Source organism: Mustela nigripes, chromosome 13, assembly GCF_022355385.1.
Source record: "Mustela nigripes isolate SB6536 chromosome 13, MUSNIG.SB6536, whole genome shotgun sequence".
Classification (NCBI taxonomy): Eukaryota; Metazoa; Chordata; class Mammalia; order Carnivora; family Mustelidae; genus Mustela; species Mustela nigripes.
The window spans coordinates 85,920,951-85,946,418 of NC_081569.1; the positions used below are offsets into that span (position 1 = coordinate 85,920,951).

The following is a 25,468-nucleotide window of genomic DNA, read 5'->3' on the forward strand; positions in this document are numbered from 1 at the left end:
TTAACCAATCTGGTTGAAATTATAGAGCATTTTACCCCCAAAAAGCAGAATAAATATTCTTTTCAAGTTCCCACTGGACATACACTAAGATAGAACTTATTTGTAATGGGCTCAAATTAGAGATCAATAACAAAGATAAGAAAAAAAATCTCCAAATATTTGGAAGCTAAACAATAAAGTTAGAAGTACCTGTGCATCAACCACAAAGTCTCGAGATTAAAAAATACATATATATATTTATATATTAAATATATAAATACATATATATAACATATATATTTAAGATTTTATTTTTTTTAGAGAAAGCAAGCATGAGCAGTGGGAGGAGTGGAGGGACAAGCATACACCCCACTGAGTGTAGAGCTTAATGGACACAGGCTCAATCCTGGGACTCTGAGATCATGATCTGAGGCAAAGGCAGACATTTAACTGACTGAGCCACCCAGGTGCTCTCCCCACTTTTCTTTAAACTGAAAATGCAATTGTCACTCAGCAATAAAAAGGAAGGAATTCTTGATATATGCAGCTGTAAGGATGAATCTTCAGAGAATTACACTGAAAAAGCCAGTTTTAAAAGATTACATACTGTATGGTTTCCTTATATAACATTCTTAAAGTAATGAAATTATAGAAATGGAAGACACATTGGTGGTTTCTAGGGTTTTAGGATGGGAGGACATTGGATGAGTGTGCCCATAAAAGGACAACATGAGGGACCCTTGTGGTGATGAAAATGTTTTGTATTTTGACTGTTAATGTTAACATATGCTTGTTATATTGTATTATAGTTTTGAAGGATGTTACCTTTGAGGGAACCTAGGTAAAGGATAGGTAGGATCTCTCTTACTATTTCTTAAAACTGCACGTGAATCTACAATTATCTCAAAATAAAAAAATTTAATAAAAAATTATGATCATTAGAGCGAAAAAAAAGCAGTTGAACTTAGTTATAAAGGTAATCTTGAGTGATAATTTGTGTAGCTAAAAGAGAATATATTAAGTGATAATTCCCACAGCTAAAACCGCATCAATGACTTTCATGCCTTGATACATTAAAAATCTATTGTTGTTCGCCAAAGGCAAGGGAAGCAAGGGCAAAAATGAACTATTGGGAGTTCATCAAGATAAAAAGCTTTTGCACATGGAAGGAAACAGTCAATAAAACCAAAAGACAACTGACAGAATGGAAGACGGTATTTGCAAATGACATATCAGATAAAGGGCTAGTATCCAAAATCTACAAAAACGTTATCAAATTCAACACACAAAGAACAAATAATCCAATCAAGAAATGAGCAGAGGCCATGAATAGACATTTCTGCAAAGAAGACATCCAAATGGCCAAAGTCACATGAAAAAGCCCACAACATCATTTGGCATCAGGGAAATACAAATCAAAACCGAAATGAGATACTGCCTCAGACCAGTCAGAATGGCTAAAATTAACAAGTCAGAAAATGACAGGTGTTGGTGAGAATGTGTAGAAAGGGGAACCCTCCTACACTGTTGGTGGGAATGCAAGCTGGTACAGCCACACTGGAAAACAGCATGGAGGTTCCTCAAAAAGAAGAAAATAGAGCTGCTCTATGACCGCAGTTGCATGACTAGGTGTAGAGATCCGAAGGGGCACGTGCACCCCAATGTTTATAGCAGCAATGTCCACAATAACCAAACTATGGAAGGAGCCTAGATGTGCATCAACAGACAAATGGATAAAGAAGAAGTAGTATATATATACAATGGATTATGCAACCATCAAAAAACCTGAAATCTTGCCATTTGCAATGACGTAGATGGAACTAGAAGGTATTATGCTCAGCCAAGTAAGTCAATCAGAGAAAGACAATTATCATATGATCGTCCTGATATGAGGAATTAGAGAAACAAGACAGAGGATCATAGGAGAAGGGAGGGAAAAATTAAACAAGATGAAACCAGAGAGGGAGACAAGCTATAAGAGACTCTTAATCTCAGGAAACAAACTGATGGTTGTTGGAGGGAAGTGGGAGTGGGATGGAAGGGGTGCCTGGGTGATGGATGTTGGGGAGGGTATGTGCTATGGTAAGTGCTGTGAATTGTGTAAGACTGATGAATCACAGACCTGAACCCCTGAAGTAAATAATACTTTATATGTCAATAGAAAAAAAATTATTGTTTTGTACTTTGAGTGGATTTTTTAAATCCATTTATGATTTGTAACATTGTACATCAGTTTTTTATTCAAGTTACGTAGTTCTTAAGTATTGATACATTTCACTATACAATATCAAAATATCTATTTTTAATATTACTAGAAAAAGGTTTTAGCATTGTGTTAGTAGGTGGAGGAGGGACAGTAAAATATCCTCCAGACTTAGGAGGCACTTTGAGACTGAAAATGAAGCAAACCACCCCATACTATTCACACAGTTTATTCAGGGTAACTTACTGACAAGGGGGGGTTGGGCACACAAATGATTCAGGTATGATGCAGGTAATCTCTGTCCAATCTGGGCCTTAATCCCTAACTTTTATAGAGTGAGGCACATGGAGGTGAGTTCAAAGGGTAGTCATCTCAAGTGACGCCATTTGTGCACCAGTCATCTCAACCAGTCATTGAAAGTGGAGCCTCTGTGTGCTGAGATCAGAATAAGCCCTCTCACCTTCCTGTCAGGGTATACATTAACCTCAATGGGTCCTGGAACATGTGGCACTGAGGGAGGTCTTTGCATGGGCATGAACAAGATGGAGAGCCAAAAATGGAGTCAGTCAACACTCCTACACACTGGGAAGTGAGACTCATGGTGAGAGACTCCTTCTATGTGATGAGAGACACACATCTCCCAGAATTTTCATTTTTGCTAAAAACTTAAATTTTTTCATTGGCACACTTACTCTCAATGGTTTTATTTGAAATGACACAATTGCTTCATTCATTTTCAAGAAAATGTTTGCCGAGTACTCAAATCTGAATGAATAGTTCGATGTTTTTCCTTCAGATGAAAATGTTTTTCCTTCAGTTCACAACTCTAACAATAGCACATGTGTTTTTCCTCACAACCAGTATCCTACCTCACTGTGGCCGCAGGAGCACTCCATGTGTATTTCTCATTCAGTTGCATTGATGTGTACTTTAAAAAAAAGATGTGTTTAAAAGTTGAGATATGGGCCCCTGGGTGGCTCAGTGGGTTAAGCCCCTGCCTTCGGCTTGGGTCATGATCTCAGGGTCCTGGGATCAAGCCCCACATCAGGCTCTCTGCTCAGCAAGGAGCCTGCTTCTTCCTCTGTCTCTTTCTCTGCCTGACTCTCTGCCTACTTGTGATCTCTGTCTGTCAAATAAATAAATAAAAATCTTAAAAAAAAGTTGACATATAATAAAATTATTATTTTTTCCTCCTTTCTGGTGGACAATTTTTAAGGTGCAGCTGCCTTGATTCACGCCGAGCTGCCATCAGTTTTGCCCCCCCCCCCTTTATTTTGCATTATCACTGCAAATTTTAACGCAGAGGAGAGGCAAGTAGCCTCTAAATATTATTGAGTGAATAGTTTTCAGGTGTGGAAAGGTATTGAAAAAGTTTGGAAGGACCCTTGAAAAGGTCTTCAGCTCTTTAGAGTCTCAGACCACATTTTGAAAAGTCTTCATCCTTATGTTTCCTTTATATGAAGCTTAATTTACCCCTAGGAACTAATTTGCACGTCTCTCTCCCTTCGTGAACGGAATTTCCCGACTTTGGAAAAGTCAGGAAAATACAATTTTATTGTATTGGCTTGTAATATACATAGTACCCTTAGGGGTTGTGCAAGTGCTATTATACTAAGTCAAGCTGGTTGCTTAATAGTAATTCAGTTTGCTCTGTAGTATCTATCCTCCTTTTAAGTACTGGCAGCTACCAACCCATCATTTCTAACCATTGTCCTAGTTCTTCTCTTAGAAAGTTCTGGGCATTGCAAAAGAAATCAGTTTACCACTATGAGTGTTTTTTCACTGGTTTAATTTGATAAATTCTCTCCTGAAGGTGCACCTATGCTTTTCCTTGAAAACAAAGTTGCTGTTTGCTTAGTGAGACATTTTCCTCTCTTCCCACTTGGAGGGTTGTATCTTGCTTACTTTAGGGGAATTGTTTTATTCTGGAGGCTTATGCTGCTGGACGTCTATCGACCACATGGAAGGAGTTACTGTACTGTGTATGTCCTATCATTTGAATGCCTGAAATCTTCTTAATTTCTAGGTGATCTTTGGAAGAAGAGCTGTCAGCTGATTTTGGAAGGTTTTATTAATCTTTTTAGCAGTGGCTTCATGGCTCTAGGTCTATACAGCATAAAGTGATGCAGCGTGCCCAGCAAAACAGAGGACAAATGAGATGCAAACTTAATTTTGAATTCGTATGGTGGACAAATTAACCGGACAACTACAAAATCTGCTTTTCTCTAAATACTCTGTCAGTAGATAGAAAACGTGATGAAGTGAATGGAATGGTTGATGTATATCTAACTAGAAATAAAAGTGGTCAAGGCTCAATGTCACCTTATAATTGTGGATCTTTATTTACTGTTTTTAGGTCTTTGTATATTACTCTAAAAAGTCTGTAACATCCATACTCTGGGAGATGTCCCTCTTAAGGTTTCATAGTTAATGCTGAAGTGATGCTTACATATTGATGCTTTAAAATTATTTGAGGTCATTTTTCTCTTGAAAAATCTTTTTAGGGAAGATGAATAGCCCAATTAAGTGTTAAAGTCAGTGGAAATGTTATTACCAATAATACCATGCATTCAAGCAGCTATTATTTTTAAAATCTTACCACATTTTCTTGAACATTTTGCCATGAATGCCTGATTATTTTTCTGCCTCCATTTTAAATTTTTAAATTTTTATAATTTTTTTATTATGTTGCTAGTCACCATACAGCACACCTTAGATTTTGATGTCAACTATTTTTAAAAAAAGATTTATCTATTCATTTGAGAGAGAAAGAGAGTGCATGCATGTGTGTGCAGGGGGAGGAGAAGAGGAAAAGGGAGAGAATCTCCAACAGACTCCCCACCAAGTGCACAGCCCAACATGGGGCTTAAGCCCATGACCCTGAGCTCACGACCTGAACCAAAATCAAGAGTTGTACACTCAGCTGACTGAGCCATCCAGGCACCACAATGCCTCTGACCATTTAAAAAAATAATTTTGTCTTTTATTGTTTGCTTTATTATTTATTGATAATGAACTTAATTTTGTAGAATTATTTTAGAGTACAGAAAAGTTACAGAGGTATAGAGGTTTCCCATATATTACACATTCTGTTTCCTCTGTTATTAACATGACAATATTGGATTGAATAGTGACTCCAAAGAGCTATATTTAAGTCCTAACCCACAGTACCTGTGCATGTGACCTTATTTGAAAATAGGGATTTTGCACATGAACAGACACTTCTCCAAAGAAGACATACAAATGGCTAACAGACATATGAAAAAATGTTCATCATCATTAGCCATCAGGGAGATTCAAATCAAAACCACATTTAGATTTAAAAAAAAAAAAGAAAATAGGGTCTCTGCAGATATAATTCAGGATTTTGGGATGAATCCTGGATTTAGAGTGGGCCCTAAATTCAATAGGACAGGGTCCTTGTAAGAGGAAAATGCCACTTGAACGCACAGGGAAGAACATGTGACAGCAGAGGCAGAGATTAGAATGACGCAGCTGCAAGCTAGGGAATGCCAAGGACAACCACTTCCAGCTCGAAAGAGGGAGGAAAAGATCATTTCCTAGAGCTTTCAGAGGAGCATGGACCTTCCTAAAACATGACTTAGGACTTCTAGTCTCCAGAGCAGTGACAGAGTACATTTCTGTTAGTTTAAACCACCCAGTGGTAATTTGTTATGGCAGCCTTAGGAGACTAATACAATTGACAGTATCATGACCCCATATTTATACATTATTATTAACTAAGGTCCATACTTCATTCGGATTTCTTTAGTTTTTATATAATGTCCGTTTTCTGTTCCAGGATCACATCCAGTTGTCATGTTTAGTTGCCTTAGGTTTCTCTCGGCTGTGACAGTTTCTGACACTTTGGGGGAGTAGTGGTCAGATATTTTGTAGAATGTCCTCCAGTTGGGATTTGCCCGATGTGATTTTGAAATTAAGACAGCCAAGGTAAAGTGCCATTTTGATCACATCATATGAAAGGTACAAATTATCAACCTGTGTTATTACTTCTGATGTTAATGATCTAAGGTAGTGTTTGCCAAGTTTCTTCTTCATGTAGTCTCCCTTTCTCTCCGTTTCCATATTGCAGTCTTTGGAATGTGGAGTTGTGCTCTACCTTCCTGAGGGTAGAGTATAACAAAAATTTTAATCTGTATTTGTACAGATTTGTCTATTCTTATATTCATTCAATTATTTGTCTCAGTATGACTGAGGGTAGAGTATAACAAAAATTTTAATCTGTATTTGTACAGATTTGTCTATTCTTATATTCATTCAATTATTTGTCTCAGTATGACTCATGGATGGTTATGTTGTACTTCAAGTTATATTCTAATAATACTTTATTACTATTATTATTATTATTGTTTTGCTAACATATTTTGAGCTTTGGTTATTAAGAGTTCCTTCAGTTGGCTCCTAGGTCTCTTCTTTTTTTTTTTTTTTTTTTTTTTTTGAGATTTTATTTACTTGACAGACAGAGATCATAAGTAGGCAGAGAGGCAGGCAGAGAGAGAGGAGAGAGGAGGAAGCAGGCTCCCTGCTGAGCAGAGAGCCCGATGTGGGGGATCGATCCCAGGATCCTGAGATCATGACCTGAGCCGAAAGCAGAGGCTTTAACCCAGGCGCCCCCCTACGTCTCTTCTAACATATCCCATTATTGTGGGATTTTAAAATATATCTTTATCTTTTAATACTTTTTAATACTTTTTTTTTCAAAAAGAGGTTCAGAGAAAGTCAATTACCGTATGGTTTCACTTACTTGTGGAACATAAGGAATAGCCTGGAGGACGTTAGGAGAAGGGAAAAATGAAGGGGGAGAAGTCATGGGAGATGAACCACGAGAGACTATGGACTCTGGGAAACAAACTGAGGGTTTTAGAAGGGAGGGGGGCGGGGAGAGGTGAGCCTGGTGATGGGTATTAAAGAGGGCACAGATTGCATGGAGCAGTAGGTGTTATATGCGAACATGAATTATACACTACATCAAAAATTAATGATGTACTGAATGGCAACTAACATAACACAATAAAAAAAAAACCCAAAACAAAAATAAACAAAAAAAACAGGCTCTTCTTATGTATTTCCTGCCCTAGTCCATAGACTCAGCCAGTTATATAAGAAACCCTAGTTGCCTTTATTGGAGAATGTGATTAGAAAGTAAGATCTAGGCATTAGGTGTGCTTGTTGGTACCAGGCCTCCTCAGCTGACACAGCAAGGAAATATGTTTGGTATAACTCCTGTAAATATTTCTATATGTAACCATCTGTGTCTAAATTAAGCTAAGTAAGACTTTGTACTGATGTCTTCAACTCTAATCCATTACCACATGATCATTCCAACCTCCTCCCTTGCTTTTCTCTAACCTCCAATCCAATAGCGATAGCCCTGGCTTCTACCGTCTTCCATCTAATTTACTTAACTGTTCAATTCCAGTAGAGAAGTATCAGAATTATTAACCCACATTTCTGTGAGATACAATTTCACAACTAAATTCAGTGTTATGTACAATTTCTTTTGCCTTTACTCTTATAAACTATAGTCTTTTCCAAAGCTACTAAGGTCAACAACTTTCCCCCCAGCCCCTTCAGTGACGTTGTTTCATACATTTCTAATACAGTTAGATTCTGCATTCTACCCTGGGATTCCTCTTGATTTACTAAATGATTTTTTAAAATTACATACATAGGGGCGCCTGGGTGGCTCAGTGGGTTAAAGCCTCTGCCTTCGGCTCAGGTCATGATCCCGGGTCCTGGGATCAAGCCGCGCATCGGGCTCTCTGCTCAGCAGGGAGCCTGCTTCCCTCTCTCTCTCTGCCTGCCTCTCTGCCTACTTGTGATCTCTGTCTGTCAAATAAACAAATAAAATCTTAAAAAAAAAAAAAAGAATAACTTCACCTCCCTAAAAATTCACCTATGCCTGACTAAGTTTTATTTTGAAAAAGTTTGAATAAACAAACAATTATAGAAACCAAACTAATGTACACTTGGGGGCACTTCATCAAGAATTGATGCTTTTTGTCATACTTGTTTTAGATTTTTAAAGTAAACCTGAAAAATAAGTCCTTTTGTACTTTTTTCTAATTCTTTTTCTCTTCTTCCCTACTTAAGAGCAGTTACTGTTATAATTCTGGTCTTCTTCGTCCATGATTTTATACTTTAATAGATATATTTGTGACACTAAACAATAAATACTGTAGTTCTGTGTGTTCTAGAGATAGTTATATAAGGGACACTATTTTGTTTCCATCTTTCTAAAACTTCCTTATTATGCTGTCAATATTAGGCTTCTAAGATCCATCTATGGTTTGTAATTTTGGGGCTTGAATAGCCCTATAGTATTAGTTATATGACTATGTCATATTTTATTCATCTGTTTTTCTATTAATGGACATTTAGATTGAGCTTTGTTTTTTGCTGTTTCATAGCTATATTAATTTTTTAAAAGATTTTATTTATTCACTTTACAGATAGATATCACAAGAATTTCAGAGGCTGTGGAACCAATCAATTCACTATCTGGGCCACTAGAAATACTTTTGATAGGAGTTTGGGTTTTTAAACTACAGATTGTTTGTTAGTTTCTAATAGACTTATTTTATTTTCAAAGGTATCTGCTTATCCAGGATGTACGAAGTTGTTTTGGAGTCTAACTTCACCCAAATTCTCTGCCCCAGTATCTGTTATGAAGGAAACTCTGTATCCAGAATACGAGGTAACATGCAGAATGACTTTTCTTTGTTGTTGTTTAATAATTAAATGGTGTAATTGATCATGACATTAAATTTTACTGGATAGTTTTCTGGAAATTGTCAGACAACTATTGGCATAATTAAGAATGACTAGATGGTACTATAGTATTATACTTAATCTGTATTACTTTAGCCAGTCAAGAAAATTGTTATGTTTTCTTTTTGAAAAAATATTTTACTTGACTGAAGTTACAAGATATATAAGATCTTCATGTCATTGGTTTTTAAAGTGAACTTTTAGTTAATTTAATGTTAAAAAAAGCTCAATATCACCCAATATGATTATCACTGTTTTTTTCTTCCTTCCTTAAACAGTGTTTTCTCTCAGTTTATGGTATAGTGATTATTTTAAAACTTAGAAAAATCAAGAGACAAAAACCAAGTTCATCTTTTATTGGTGAAGAATTTCTGCAAGGCGATTATGGCCTACTTTTTGGGCCATTTTCTTTTATGGCTAAAATTTTTTCTTCTTCTTCCTTCTTTTCTCTCCCCTCTTTCTTTTTCCTTTTTATTTTTTTTCCTCTTAAAACAGTTCTGTGATGAACATTATTGTGCATAATCTTTTAATGGTACTTAGGGTTATTTTATATGCATGGGATTTAAGGCAGCTTACTAAAACTCATATTAGAAAACAATAAAACAAGTAGTTGAGGAAGTCATAGGCAGAATATGAGAAAGTTAATAGTGTAATAGAGTCAAAGGCAAAATTAAATTAAAAATTTCTGTCCATATATGCTGTTGCTTGAAATGGAAAATCAATTTACCTCTTGCCTTCCTTGCAACCAAGGCATGGATGGAATCACATTCATATTTGACCTATTCTGAATGTTAATATTGAAGCATCTTTACATTTTTTAGATTACCTGGTCATGGTGTATTATGCTTAAATATTATGTTGAATTCTTTTCAGCAATATTTTATTTTTAATATATATTCATGGTAAAATATGTATGTAATATCATTTATTTCCTTCACTGAATCCTCCTATTAGGCTTATTCTTGCTTCAAAAAGTTAATTGGGTAGCATTTCATTTTTTAAAAATACTCTGAAATTAATATAACATAGAAATAATCTAGAAAATTTGGAACAACTCAGTGGAACATTTGAACCATTTGCGAAGGTAATTGGTTGACAATTAGAATTTTTTCTTTTCTATATTATACTGTATGTCAACTAACTAGACTTTAAAAAAAAACTTAAAAGAAAAAAAAGAATCCTGTGCTTAGCTTATTGAAACTACACTGAGTATAATATGCTTTCAAGTATATCTTCATTATGATGTAAATGTTTGCAAACGTATGTACAGAAGAATATTGGAATAATTTATACTTAACTCATTGAAAAAAAGCATTTTTTCTTTTCTAATTTTTGGGTTGTTCAGTGTTTTTTATTTGTTTTATTTTTTTATTTTATTTTATTTCTTATATTTATTTTATTTCAGTATAGTTAGCATACAATGTTATATTGGTTTCAATTGTACAATACAGTAATTTAACAATTCTATACATTACTCAATGTCATCATAATAAATAATATATATATTATTTAACATATATATATTATATAATTTATATAGATAGATAGATATAATAAACATACTCTTTAATCCCCATCACCTGTTTCACCCTCCTCCAAAGAGCAGGGACCCGACTGTGCCTTGGATCACAGTTTAAGGTAACCCCAAACTGAAAGCTCATGCTTTCAGTCAGCTTCCCTGCTCCGATACCTGACAGCTCTGCCACACTCAGACTCCCCCAATCTTTCTGTGACCCTGCGGGATGTGAGACCACAATGTCCCCGCGAGGGCTCCACCCCCATTTAGCCTCTGGAGTAATGTCCCTCACTGGAGCAAATTTCTAAAGTTCTGATTTTGTGCTCCATTGCTCTGCTGCTTGCCGGGAGTCGCTGCCCACTCCCCCACCCGGTTTATCTTCCCATGGCTTCAAATTCACTTCTCTGCATGTCCTACCTTTCAGGAAGTGGTCGATTTTTTATTCCTAGAATTGCTGCTCTTCTTCTCTTCTATCTCCTGTTGTGTTTGTAGGTGTTCAGAATGGTTTGATAACTATCTAGCTGAACTCCTGGGATCTGATGTCATTTCATTCTGCTACTCCTCCGCCATCTTGCTCTCTTCATCTTTTGTTTGATCTATAAAACACTGTGTATGTAGGGACACCTGACTGGCTCAGTTGGAAGAGGATGCAACTCTTGCTCTTGGGGTTGTGCATTTAAGCTCCGTTGGATGTAGAGATTACTAAAAAATAAATAAACTTAAAAAAAATAAAAATAAAAAACACTGTTGGGGATTTTTAGCAATTGAGTCTTACCTATTTCATCACGTGTTACCAGTAGTTATTTTATGTGATTAGAAGCTGTTTTATCCTTATTATGAATTTAGTAAGGTTTTATGGTTTTTATGAATTCTGTCTCATCAATTTTAAATGACCAACTTTGGCTCTTTTAATGCTGGAATTCTATTGTAATATGGCTAGCCTTGTGTTCTTTTCTGTTTGTATTCAGGAATATTTCCATTATAATCCTTTTCTGTTTTTCTTTGTTTTTATTTGGTTTCAGGTATATGGTTAATTTGGTCTACTACTACTACTATTTACTACTACTGCTACTACTACTACTAATTATTATTATTATTATTAATTTGTGGTTTCTATCTTTTAAAAATTTTATTTATTTATTCTCCCTCTTGTTAAACCACTACTAATTTCTTTAGCAATATTATTGCTTTTGCTGTTCTGAGTAACAAGGCCAATTAAAATGACTTAAGAACTTGCACAAGTAATATATTAATACTTAAGTGGAGAAAAAATTCAAATGATACAGCTGTACATGACATAGAGAGCACTCCCTACCTTGAATGCTGTCCCTTCCCAGTTCTCTTCTCTCTGAAGTTTACTAATATTAAGTGCAGTGTGTATATCCTTTCAGACATTTTTTTTCATTTATGTAATGCAAGTGTGGGGAAATTAATGTTTTTACATGTGTGGAATAATATAATATATATTATTCTGCATCTTGAGTTTTTTTGCTTAAAACATACTTCGATTCGCATTTATTATTTACTATGAGCCAGCCACTGTGCCAGCCACTTCATGTGTATTATCTCATTTGACTCTCCTACGAACCCAGAGAGGTACTAATTATGTCCCCATTCAGAAAAAGTCCCCTTTTTCCCATTTGTTCTGTTACCCGTTTTCCTTACTTCTTCCTGGTGCTAAAAGCCACTAACCCAGTTTTAAAGGGTATATTAATTATTCATTGCTGCAAATCAAATTATCCCCAAATTTAGCAGTTTAAAACAGCAAACTATTATTATCACAAAACAGTTTCCGAGGATCTGGAATCCACAGTTTCTAGACTAACTGGGAGGTTCTGGCTCAATCTCTCTACGTGGTTTTAGTTAGGATCTCAGCTGAGGCTGCATCATAAAGAACAAACAAAAAACAAAAGAAAGACAACCTTCCCACAAACCATATGGGCATATATATCTTTGTATACATATGTATATTTTTCTATTTAGAATTCTTGGTCAAAGTACATGTGTAATTTAAGTCTTGAACAGTTGTTGTGTATATTTGCATTTCCTTTACTTAAGTATAGCTTAAACCTTTTATTTATTTGAGAAGATAATGTTTTTTTGGGAAAAATATGTAGTGGGCTAAAATGAAAAGGTTCATAATGTAAAGTATATAAAAGATTGCCTTAGTGTAAGATTGGTGAATACTAATTTGCAGAAGTAGGTATGGCATCCATGCAAATGTGATGCTCCCATCTCCTTCAAGAATCTGTTGACATAAGCATACTTGACTGCCAGCCTCCAGCTGCTGTCTTGTAGATCTATCAAGGCATTCAGTCTAAGGTCATTTTCCCTCTGGGCTTCTCCTAGTCAATGAGTGAGCACAAGAGGTTTGCTAGAGGTGACCCATACCTCCTTGATGTGGGATTGTTTCAACAGGAGGCTTTGGCTCAGGAACTTTCCATCTGTCTGGCTGAATCTCAGAACTGCTTTGTGATCTGAAGCTCTTCCTTCTCACTCCTTCCTCTATCTTCCCCTTTCACAGGTGTCAGACTACATCATGGTCTGAAGGTTTCCTACAACTTCCTCTCTCTGTAGCCTCCACTGGTTGTATCTTCTTCTAATGGAAATGGCCCAGCTGGGGGGCAATACAAGTAATATGAAATATTATTCATTATACTGTAAAGAGTGCAATATTTTCCAAACCCTATGTTTATAAAGTAGAAACATGTATTTTTCTCTGTTTGTATTTAGAAAATGTGAGTACAGGGAATTGAGAGTAGACAGAAGTTTCTGAACAGAAATAAGAATCGTAGCAGGACTAAAATTGGTTTATAATTGGGAGTGGTTACAGCTGGTGATGATGGAGTAACTCATTAGAAAGATGGTCCAAAAGTAAGTCCCTGCTGGTGGTTATTCATACCTAAGGTCTAGAGGAAAAAAGATCCAAAAGGACTTTCTGGCATAAAAAGATGGCCCAGGACACTTTTCATGCATCCCAACTGGAACCAGACTTTTGTTCAAAGAATCCTTTGTTCAAAATTTCCTTTGAATGGGAAATGGTATGTAGATACAAAGGTTTGTGTGCCCTATGTTCTAAAGGTAAATTTACCATGTTTATATATATTGTGATTACTGGTGTTTTTAATTTTATCTTGACATATTATTCATGTTTTTTATTGACACTGCCTTTGTTTGTTTTATTCTTTTATTATTTTTCTTAATTTAACTTTTGTTGTTCCTTTTTTAAAAAAAATCGGTGGTCTAAATACAATATACTCTGGTTTTATTTTTACTTTTTCAACTATTTTGATAAATTGTGTTTTATTATCCCTATTTTGGAAGTATATATACTATTTCTTATTCTTATGGTGGTTTCCCTAAATAGACATCTTTAACTTGTGTTCATCAGTACCTTTGTAGTCTTCCAGGAAAATACAATGACTTTAAAACCTTTCAATTCCATTTACCCCTTCTTGACTTGATATGTTTTTATTTCATTATATTTTTAGATCTTTATCTTTAAAAACCCTCAATACATTGTTGTTATCATTTTATACAATATTTCTTGTATTTTTATCCATAAGCTTATCCCTTTCTTTTTTTCTTTTCTTTTTTTCCCCCTAGCATTTCAGAACATTGTCTGAAGTCATTTTATTTTTTGCCTAAAACATATACTTTAGAATTTGTTTTAAGAGAAGTGGGAAGTCTGCAATTAGTGAAAATATTGATTTTTCTGTTTCAAATGTCTTTAATTAGCTCATTCTTGAGAGAGATTATACCTCTCTCAAGATGTATGTATGTATGATGTATCTTACATATGTATGTATGATGTGTCTTGAAGATAGTTTATTTTAGCACACTAATGATATTCTAATATTCTTCACCACCCACTGTTGCTGTTGGGAAATAAGTCTTTTTTTTAATTTTAAAAAAAGATTTTATTTATTTATTTGACAGAGATCACAAGTAGATGGAAAGGCAGGTGGTGGGGGGAGCAGGCTCCCCACTGAGCAGAGAGCCTGATGCGGGGCTCAATCTCAGGACTGGGATCATGACCTGAGCTGAAGGCAAAAGCTTTAAACCCACTGAACCACCCAGGTGCCCCTGGGAACTAAGTCTTAAATATGAATATTTTTCAAGGAGAGTAGATTCCTTTCTTCCTCCCAAACTGGCTACTTTTAAATTTTTCTCTTTTCTTCCCTATTTTCATTATGATGTGGCTAGCTGAAGATTTTTTTTTTTTAATTTATGCTTTGGAATCATTGGGATTTTTGAATATGTGATTGGATGTCTTTCATCAACTATGGAGAATTTTTAATCACTATCTCTTCAAATGTTGCCTCTGCTCATTCTCTCTTTCAATTTTTGGGACTTTAATCTATAAGTATTAGGTACCTTTTTCCTCTTGATGCTGGATACAGGATAATTTTCCTTCTGATCTATCTTATAGTTCAAGTCAATTAGTTCTTTCTTCAGGTGTGTCTAAGCTACTGTTAAACTTGTTTACTCTATTTTTTAATTTACTTTTGTGCTTTTCTTTTTAGAATACTTATTTTTTTTCCAAATCTGTTTTGTTCTGGCATTTTATTTCTTTATGTACCTGTCTGTCTTTAAATTTTTATTATTATATTTAAAACATTACTTTTAGGAGACATTTGAGACCAAAAATGACAATTTCTTTCTTCAGAGAAATTTTTTGTTAGAACCTGGGATTCTTAGGATTCAGAAATAGTCTTAGTCAAAGGTTGAAACCTGAGTTTCTTTGGCCACCCTTGTGATGGAACTCAGGTTGAAAGTCTACACAAAGGTGGTTTACTTCCACTGATTCTTTTTTTTTTAGAGATTTGCTCCACATCCAACATGGATCTTGAGCTCAGGACTTGATCTCTTGAGGTCACAAGTCACATGCTCTACTGACTAAGCCAGCAAGGCATGCCTACTTCTATTCACTCTTAATCTGGGGGTGTAGCATCCCTGTAGCCTTGGATACTTGTATATTTTTTATATGTACAATATTATACAATATATTACATATATGTAAATATATATAAGTAAATCAGTCTTCATACCTTAGGTAGGTTCTGGGCTTCAATTTCTCTCACCTTTGCCCCAAGAAGTCAGTTTGCAGCTCAGACTTGCAGTTGCTTTGGTAAATATGAGAACAAAAGCGTCTTGATTATTGGGCTTACTTTTCCAGGTTCTTGAATTTTCTTAGATTTTTGGCTTACTATTTCTTCATCATCATGTTAACTTTTTGATGCTTTGAAGATTGTATTTTTTTGTAGTATAGGTAGATTTCTTAGTTTTCTTCAGTAGAATTACTTAGTCTGCCATAATTAGAAGCAGAGTCATAATAGGCTTTTAAAGTAGCAAAACTGGTTCCATTTCTACCTGCATCCCAACTTTTATTGAGTGAATACCAGTTTTTGCAATATCTCTGGAGTAGAGCAGGAGGATAGGATTTTTACATCAGATATCATATAAACAATAGTTTCTCTCTCAAGACACATTAGTTTGGCCAATATCTTGGTAGGTTCCAAGAATCTACCATATGAACCATGTTCTCTTTTAAAAAAGCAACCATTGGGGCACCTGGGTGGCTCAGTCAGTTAAGTATTTGATTCTTTAAATAAATTTTTAAAAATATTTTATTTATTTATTTGATAGAGAGAGAGATCACAAGTAGGCAGAGAGGCAGGCAGAGAGAGAAGGGGAAGCAGGTTCCTTGCTGAGCAGAGAGCCTGATGTGGGGCTCAATCCCAGGACATTGAGATCATGACCTGAGCTGAAGGCAGTGGCTTAACCCACTGGGCCACCCAGGTGCCCCTAACCATTTGATTCTTGATTTCAGCTCAGGTTATGATCTCAGGGTTGTGAGATTGAGACTCAACGATGGGCTCTGCCCGGGCATGAAGTCTGCTTGAGACTCTCTCCCTCTCTCTCCGCCCCTCTCTATCTCTCCATCTCTCTCTTAAAAAAAAAGAAAAGAAACTAAAAGAGAAAAAAGTGACCATTGATTATTAGTATGTTTTAATATTTTGATATCTGCAAAATACAGTATTAAGGCTTTTGTCCTTCTTATTGTTAAAAGCATTTCCTTAAATATACAATAGTTATTCTGTCATATTTGAATATTTTGTATAAACATATGACAAAATAGTTCCAAAATCTCATGTGAGTCACGTAGTTTATCTTTGAAGAATAACAGTGACCAAGTATCCTTCTGCTTTAATAGTTGTCTTACCTTACACTGCACTATAGCTACATTATAAAAATATAATAGAACATGAAAAAAAAATCAATGCTGGTGATTCCTAAATTACCCACAGCCTTTTCCATATCTGTTCCATTCTCAATGAAAATTTCATGGTATTTTTTAAAAGCTAATTTTCTACTGAATAAATATTTTTTAAATTTGAAATGTTATTTGTTTGAGACCTAAACATTTAAGCAAGTTTGAGACCTAAACATTTAAGCAAGGTAGCAGCATGATTTAATTCATCATAAATACACCAGATGTCAAACTTAGATCTTCTAGTTGTTTCTATATAGCCAAATCACTGATTATAAGATAGAAGGATAACACATTTAATAATAATTGTAATGATTGCAGCAGTTTACCCTTACAACAATAAATATACATATATAACTTACTTGGTGGAGTTTGAATTATAAACATTTAGTGAGATTTTCACTCCAATAAAAATTTAGAATGATTACCTGTATTTGACAGTAAATAGTTCTATATTGACAATGCAAATAAGTCTTATTCATAATTCTGATATTGACATACTAAATAGATTTAATGCCAAGCTATGAGATCATGGTATAATTGATTGCTTCTAAGATTAGTGATACCAGAAGTAAGGTAGAAGTATCTATTTGGCTAATGGCCAACATGAAAGCCAAATTGTGGGTTTGGGCTAAATACTAAGCCTGTTATAGCTGAACTTTTGATGTATTTCTGGTAAGTGTTGTCTATAATTCTACTTTTTCCAATACGTTTCTCTTTTGGTAAAAAAGGCACTATGAAGTAACAATGATCATAAGCTTTTTAAAGTATAATTTAAAACTGTTATCTTTTTATTACAGAGTATTCAAACAAGCAGAATTTTAACTGAGAGATTTTCAGCTGAAAGCAAGGAAAGTGTCGTTATTTTAAATCAGCATAGCAGAAGTACTAAGGTATGTACAATTTTTATTCTAAATTGTGGGTTGATTGCTTTATCTGCCAATAGCTCAGATATATTATTTCTAGTACTTCTGAAAATTATTTCTTGGTGCTTCCTTAGGGAAATGCCTCAGAACATTCACTACTGGTATCTTTGCTGAGGACATATATCCTCTTTTTCAAGTATATTTGTTGTCTTTGTGATGCTTAGAATAAGTTATTTACTAAGTAATAGCAGAATATATGATTTTCTTAAAATTTTGAAAATTTCTGGTCTTGTACTTTGCCTAGGTCTTATATGATTCAAGAAACATGTCTGTGAATGTTTAGACCCAATTGATTGGTTTTGGCCATGAAAAAGTAAAACTGGATTTTCTAGGTGGTGATTAGACTCATGCTCATGGCTTTGGTTATCTTTGTAGTGTAATCAAGTAAGCTAATTAAGTAATAAACATAATTGGAGAGAAAAGAGATAGTGATTGAGAGAAATTGAGAGAAGAAGTAAAGTATAAAGTATATATAACTGGTTTAATATGTGTCTTGAACTTTACAGGAGACAAATAAGAAACAGTTTTATTTTTTCTTTCATTAGTGCCTTCAGACCCCTTCTCCCCTTGGTGATATCTTGGGATGCTGAATGGCACAGTCTCAGTGCCATGGGACAAATCAAATCCTATTCTAGTCAGTTAATTAGGTTAAAAAGATGTCTATGCCCCTACTTTATCCCCCATACAGTTAGGTGATACTTTTTTGGGGGAGGGGATAATGTTTCTAATTAATATAGATCACTTTTTTACTTACTAAGTATTCATCCTTAAGTGTGTTTCACCTTTTTTATTCCTCACCAACCTGGCATCATAGCAATCTTCATCACTGTTTTATCCATATCACCTAAAGCAGTAACCATTGTATAAAAAAATTACTGAACCAATGAATGTCCCTTTCTAGTTTGGAATGCCATTTATACTTTCTGGACTATTGTAGTAACACTACTCACACCTACCTGTCACAAATTCTCATTTCTAGTAGCTGCTTCTTCCAATTCTTCCAATCCGATGTCACTCATGTCTCAAACTGAGTAACTCCACCTCCCAAATAAAGTCAGGTGCTTCACTGAGCCTTATAACCTGGCCTCAACTATACTTTCTATCTTACCTCCCATTATATTCTGCTTTTGTGGCACCTCCACATGCTCTCTACTCTGCCTGCACCCAAGTCTTTGGAGACTAAAATCCCCTGCCTTTTAACATTTCTTTGGGCTTGTTTAGGCTGTTTCCTTGGCCTGGAATATTCTCAGCTCTTTCTCAGTCTACGGAAATGTTGCTACCATTCACAGGCAAGCCTCCTGCTACCTCTTCCTGCCAGTCTATTGAGGTCCCATCCCATTGAGAATTGATTTCTCCCTCCCCTATGTTCTCTTCACACCGGATCCATTCATGCCATCTTTAGTCAGTGTCACAGCTGCTTTGGATTACAGTTATTTCTATTCTTTCTGTTTCCACCATTATATTGGTTGAGGACATGGGACATGTCAATTTTTTCCCCTGTACTTTCTACACTATCTAGTAAAGTAGTATTTCCTAGCTCTTTCAGTATAATACCTCCCATGACAAGTGATGGTATTTGTATGGTCTGGTGGAGTAAAATGTTGAGGATGCTCATAATTAGAGCTGACTGTTCAGAGGACAGTAGCTGCTTCATGTCCCACTAGTGTAGCCTCAGTACTAAGGAGATTCATGGGTCAGGATATTCATGGCAGATTTATACATACCTGTGCTACTTGCACCAACCAGAACACTTCGGTGAGTTTTGTTGTATCAAGTTGAATTTTTTAAAAAATAAGATAATTTCTATTATTATCCAGTTTTCTAATTAATAGATGGATTTTAAGTTCTGCTCCTCTCTGTGAAGTCAGTGACTTCAAAATCAATTAGAATGTATATTTTAATTAGCATTCTGCACTTCATTAATTTACCTAAGCAGTTATCATTAATCAATTGTCATATGATATTTTACTTTACCAAATAGTGTCTATAGTCAATGAATTTTTATCATTTGATTATTTCAGTTTTTTTTCCTAAGGAAATCTGCATCCTTTGAAAATATTCAAAAATGTTTCAGTACACCATTGCCACAGTTAAAGGTATGATAATTCTTAGTTTTTATTATTCAAGAGAAATGTTTATATTTCCAGTAATAGTCACTATTGATGGTTTGTTTGTTTGTTTGTTTGTTTGCTTTCCTGAAATAATGTAGTCAGTTGATTCATTGAGAATTGATGAAAAGTTTGGGTTCAAGTGTGTATTTGGTAGCTTCCTGTAAAACTGGTTTGGTGGTGCCAACTTGAGATTGTTGGCAGCTTTTGGGAGTATCTTATGTTCATAGTTTGACTTAACTTGGTATAAGTCAAGTCATTATAATATTGACCTACATTTGTATTGGGCTCACAATTTCAAAGCACTTTTATGGACACTGTTCCAGTCTGGCCTTGAGCTTCACTACATTCTGAGAGAAGGAAGGCAAGACAGATATTTTCCTTGTTTTATGTGTGAAAAAGCAAAGGTCAGAAAGTGATAAGTGGCAGGACTAGAACTTCGACCCACACCCCCCTTACTAAATGCAATGTACTTTCCTCTGCACCAATAATCCACAGGCTTTTTGAAGAAGCTGGTTCTTACCTTCCATGGCATTGACAACTAGCTTCCGGCTTTTTTTTCTCTCTGAAATCTTATAAATCTTTTAATTCTTTTTTACTTGCTTGTAACTTGCTTTTAACCTGCTTCACCTTAGCCTGCTTCCTATGTCATTTCTGACATTCTATTTTCTTACTGACCTTTTGATTCCTCTGTTTTATATCCCTGTACAATCACACTATCCTTAAGATATTTTTATTGGCCCATAATTGACATATAGCATTTTATTAGTTTCAAGTGTACAACATAATGATTCAGTATTTGTATGTATTGCAATATGATCACTGAAGTAAGTTTAGTTAACATCTATCACCACACACAGTTACACATTTTTTTTTTCTTTTGATGAGAACCTTCTACTCTCTTAGCAAGTTTCAAATATACAATACAGTATTTTAAGTATAGTCACACCTGCAGGACTTATTTATTTTATAATGGAATTTTGTACCTTTTGGCCATTATTACCCATTTAATCCATCATCTACTCCTGGCCTTTGGCAAGCACCAATCTATTTTCTGTACCTACAAGTTGTTGTTTTTGTTTTTAAGATGCCACATATAAGTGAGATCATGTAGTATTTGTCTTTCACAGTCTGACTTATTTAACCTATTTATTTTACTTAACGTGATATCCTCAGGGTCCATCTATGTTATTGCAAAAGGCAGAATATCCTTTTTTTAAATGGCTGAATAATATTCTATTGTGTGTGTGTGCATATGTATATATATATATATATATATATATATATATATGACATTTTATTTATCCATTCATTCATTGATGAGCACTTAGGTTGTTTCTTTATCTTAACTATTGTGACTAATGCTATAAGAAATACGAGCGTGAAGATATCTCTTTAAGATCCTGATTTTATTTCCTTTGCTATATTCTGGGTGTGTACCCAGAAGTGGGATTGGATTTGGGTAGTTCTAGTTTTAACTCTTTGAGGAACCTCCATACTGTTTTCTGCTGTGGCTATACCAATTTACATTTCCATCAATAGTATACAATTTTCCCTTTTCCCCATAGCTTTGCCAGCACTTGTATCCCTTGTCTTTTTTATACTAGCTATTCTACTTCTTTGTTTTTTGTGTATCTGTTACAGGTTTTGGGTTTGTGGTTACCATTAGGTTCATATATAATACCCAAAGTAAGTAGCAGTTTATACAAATTTGATGGCCATTTAATTTCAAGCACATTCTGGAAAAGCAACAACAAAAAAACCTAAACAAACAAAAAACAGAAAAAGAAAATAACATCTTTCTTTTCCCCTTTTACTCCCTCCTGTACATTTTATGCATAAGTTGCTATATTTTACATCTTTTTATTCATAATATTCTTATGTCTTTTTTTAAAAAAAGATTTTACTTATTTATTTGACAGAGAGAGACACAGCAAATGAGGGAACACAAGCAGGGGGAGTGGGAGAGGGAGAAGCAGGCTTCCTGTTGAGCAGGGAGCCTGATGCAGGGCTCTATCCCAGGATGCTGGGATCGTGACCTGAAATGAAGGCAGAGGCTTAACAACTGGGACACTCAGGTGCCCCAGGATCATTTCTTTAAATTCTTCATCAGGCATATTGCTTATCTCTGTTTCATTTATTTATTTTTCAGAGGTTTTGTTGTTGTTGTTGTTGTTCTTTCTTTTGGAGCATATTCCTCTGTCTCCCCATTTTGCTTGACTTTCTTCCTTTGTTTCTATGGACTAGATGGAACAGCTACTTCTAAACTTGAAGGAGTGGTCTTGTGTACAGTGTTCCCTGTGTTGACTCTGTATGGTTGGTGGCTTTTGCTGGCTGGCTGTATCTGTGACTATATATGCCAGTTGTTCTTTTAAACCATGGCTTTTTACAGAAAGAAGAAAATAATAATAAAATAACAAAAGAAAAAAGAAGAGAGAAGAAAAAAAGAAGGAAAACCCCCCAAAAGGACAAAAATAAAAGCAAAACGAGACAAATAAAAAATGATAAAAAGATAAAAATTAATGAAAAAAAAAAAAACTAAAACAAACAAAAATCCTGGTTTATTTTTTGTTCCCTACCACCACAGGAGCTGGTGTGGACTTGTGGACCTTGGGCTTACTGAGATAATAAGCTCACTGTAATGACGGGACTCATCAGTTATGGTATCCAGACTCTGCTCCTGGATTGGCTTTTAAGGTGGAGGATGGATGGAAACTGTGTTGTTCTCTAGTTCCTCTGACTGGAGAACTTGCCAAATCTCCTCCTCCATTTGGCAGAGTTCCAGTGTTGTCTTATATGCTAGTTGCTCTTTTAAACCATGGCTTTTGGGGAGCCTGGATGGCTCAATGGGTTAAAGCCTCTGCCTTCAGCTCAGGTCATGATCTCAGAGTCCTGGGATTGAGCCCCACATCAGGCTATCTGCTCAGTGGGGAGCCTGCTCCCCCGCTCTCTCTCTGCCTGTCTCTCTGCCTACTTGTGATCTCTATCAAATAAATAATTAAAATCTTAAAAAAAATAAACCATGGCTTTTTTTTTTTTTTTTAAACAGTTGAATCTGTTTCTAGTTCCTCAGTATTATCCCTCTCCACTGCTGTTTGCAGGATCAGGGGTGGAGGGTCCCTCCGTTACCATGTCTCTATCTCTCTTGCTATTCTTTTTTTGTTATTCTGTCTTTGATTACTCAGAAGCTGTTCAGATGACCTTCAGTTCTTCAGGAGAAATTATTCTGTAAAAAGGTATAATTAGGTGTGTTCTGTGGAGAAAATTAGTTCAGGGTTTTGCTGTGTTGTCGTCTTGGATGGGGACCCCTCCCTATAATAGCTATCCTAACAGGTTTGAGGTGATTTCTCACTCTGTGTGTGTGTTATTATTATTATTTTTTTAATTTAATTTATTTTATTTGACAGAGAGAGAGACCACAAGTAGGCAGAGAGGCAGGCAGAGACAGAGGGGGAAGCAGGCTCCCCGCTGAGCAGAGAGCCCGATGTGGGGCTCAATCCCAGAGATCATGACCTGAGCCGTAGGCAGCAGCTCAATCCACTGAGCCACCCAGGCGCCCCTGTGTGTTATTTTTTAAAATTTTATTTATTTGAGAGAGAGAGAGGGAAAGAGAGAGACAGAGACAGAGATAGCAAGAGAGAGCGAGAGCAGAGAGCAGAGGGAGAAGCTGCTGAGCAGGGAGCCTGATGCAGGGCTCTATCACAGGACCCTGAGATCATGACTTGAGCTAAGTGCAGAGACTTAACCGATTGAGACACCCAGGTGCCCCCTCATTGTGATTTTGAGTTGCATTTCCCTGATGATTAGTGATGTTGAACATCTTTTTATGAACACCCATTGAACATTTGTATGTCTTTTGAAAACAAATCCCTATTCAGTTTCCCTGACCATTTTTTAGTTGGATTTTTAATTTTTTTTCCTATTGAGTTATAAGAATTCCTTATGTATTTTGGATATTAATCCCTTATCAAATAAATGGTTTGCAAATATTTTCCCCATTTTATAGGTTGCCTTTGCATTTTGCTGATTGTTTATTTTGCTGTGCGGAAGCTTTTTAGCTTGATGTAGTCCCAATTGCTTATTTTTGCTTTTGCTGTTTGTACTTTTGGTGTTATAGCAAAAAAAGCATCACCATGGCCAATATCAAAGAGCTTTTCCCTGTGTCTTCTTATAGTAGTTTTATTGTTTAAGAATTAAAATTTAAATCTTTATTTTGAATTAATTTTTGTGAATATTGTGAAATAGGAAATTTCATTCTTTTGCATTTGAATATCCAGTTCTCTCAACATAATTTATTGGGGACTGTCATTTTTTCATTGAGTATTTTGGCTTCTTTGTCAAATATTAGTTGACCAGATATGCATGGGGTATTTCTAGACTCTTGATTCTGTTCTGCTAGTCTATGTGTTTGTTTTTATGCCAGTATCATACTGTTTTGATTACTTTAGTTTTGTAATAAAATTCGAATTTTGGAATTGTGAAACCTCCACCTTTGTTCTTTCTCAGGAATGCTTTGACTATTCAGTGTCTTTTGTGGTTCCATATGAATTTTAGGATTATTTTTGTTATTTCTGTGAAAAGTGACATTGGAATTTTGTTAGGGCTTGTATTGAATCTATTAATGGCTTGGTATTGTGGACATTTTAAAAGACTAATCTTTCTGATTAGTAAGGATGAAATATCTTTCATTTATTTGTGTCTTCCTCACTTTCATCATTGTATTCTAATTTTCAGTATACAAATCCTTCACCTCTTTGAGTAAATTTATTCCTAACTAATTTTATTATTTTAGATGCTATTATAAATGGAGTTTCTTCATTTCTTTTTCAGATAATTCACTGTTAGTGTAGAGAAATGCAACTGACTTGTATGTTGATTTTGTAACCTACAAGTTTACCGAATTCATTGATTAGTTCTAATAGAGTCGAGTCTTTGGAGTTTTGTCTATATAAGATTATGTCATTTGCAAGTAAAATTGAGACAGTTTTTACTACTTTCTTTCTAATTTGGGTGCCTGTTTTCCAGATTGCTGTGGCTAAGACTTCCAATACTAAGTAGCAAGAGTGAGTATTTTTGTTCCTGATCTTAGCAGGAAAGTTTTCAGTCTTTTACTGCTGATCCTAATTTTAGCTGTGGGTTTGTCATGTATGGACCTTATTATGTTGAGGTATATCCCTTCTATACCAAATCTGTTAAGAGTTTTTATCATGTAAGAATGTTGACTTTTGTCAAATGCTTTATCTATATCTATTAAAACAATCATACATGGTCTCTATCTTTCATTCTGTTGATATGATATGTCACATTTATTGATTTGTGATGTTGAATCATCTTTGCATCTGAGGGATAAATCCCATATGACCAATGTTGTATGATCCTTTTGATGTGCTGTTGAATTACATTTGCTAGTATTTTCCAGTTTTATTAATCAGGGATATTGGGCTACAGTTCTCTTTTCTTTTTTTTTTAATTTTTAATTTTTTATTTTTTATAAACATATATTTTTATCCCCAGGGGTACAGGTCTGTGAATCACCAGGTTTACACACTTCACAGCACTCACCAAAACACATACCCTCCCCAATGTCCATAATACTACCCCCTTCTCCCAAACCCCCTCCCCCCAGCAACCCTCAGTTTGTTTTGTGAGATTAATAGTCACTTATGGTTT

General features: G+C 35.2%; 1 protein-coding gene across 1 annotated transcript in view; it reads left to right on the top strand.

Moving 5' to 3' along the window:
- The window catches only part of TTC6 (tetratricopeptide repeat domain 6), a 228,500-nt gene that overhangs the window by 130,885 nt on the left and 72,147 nt on the right, over positions 1–25,468 (top strand). Inside the window, exons 9-12 of the mRNA XM_059372142.1 lie at positions 8,796–8,900; positions 17,565–17,651; positions 17,909–17,934; positions 19,726–19,786. Coding sequence (XP_059228125.1) covers positions 8,796–8,900; positions 17,565–17,651; positions 17,909–17,934; positions 19,726–19,786 — 279 coding nt within the window. The remainder of the gene's footprint in view (positions 1–8,795; positions 8,901–17,564; positions 17,652–17,908; positions 17,935–19,725; positions 19,787–25,468) is intronic.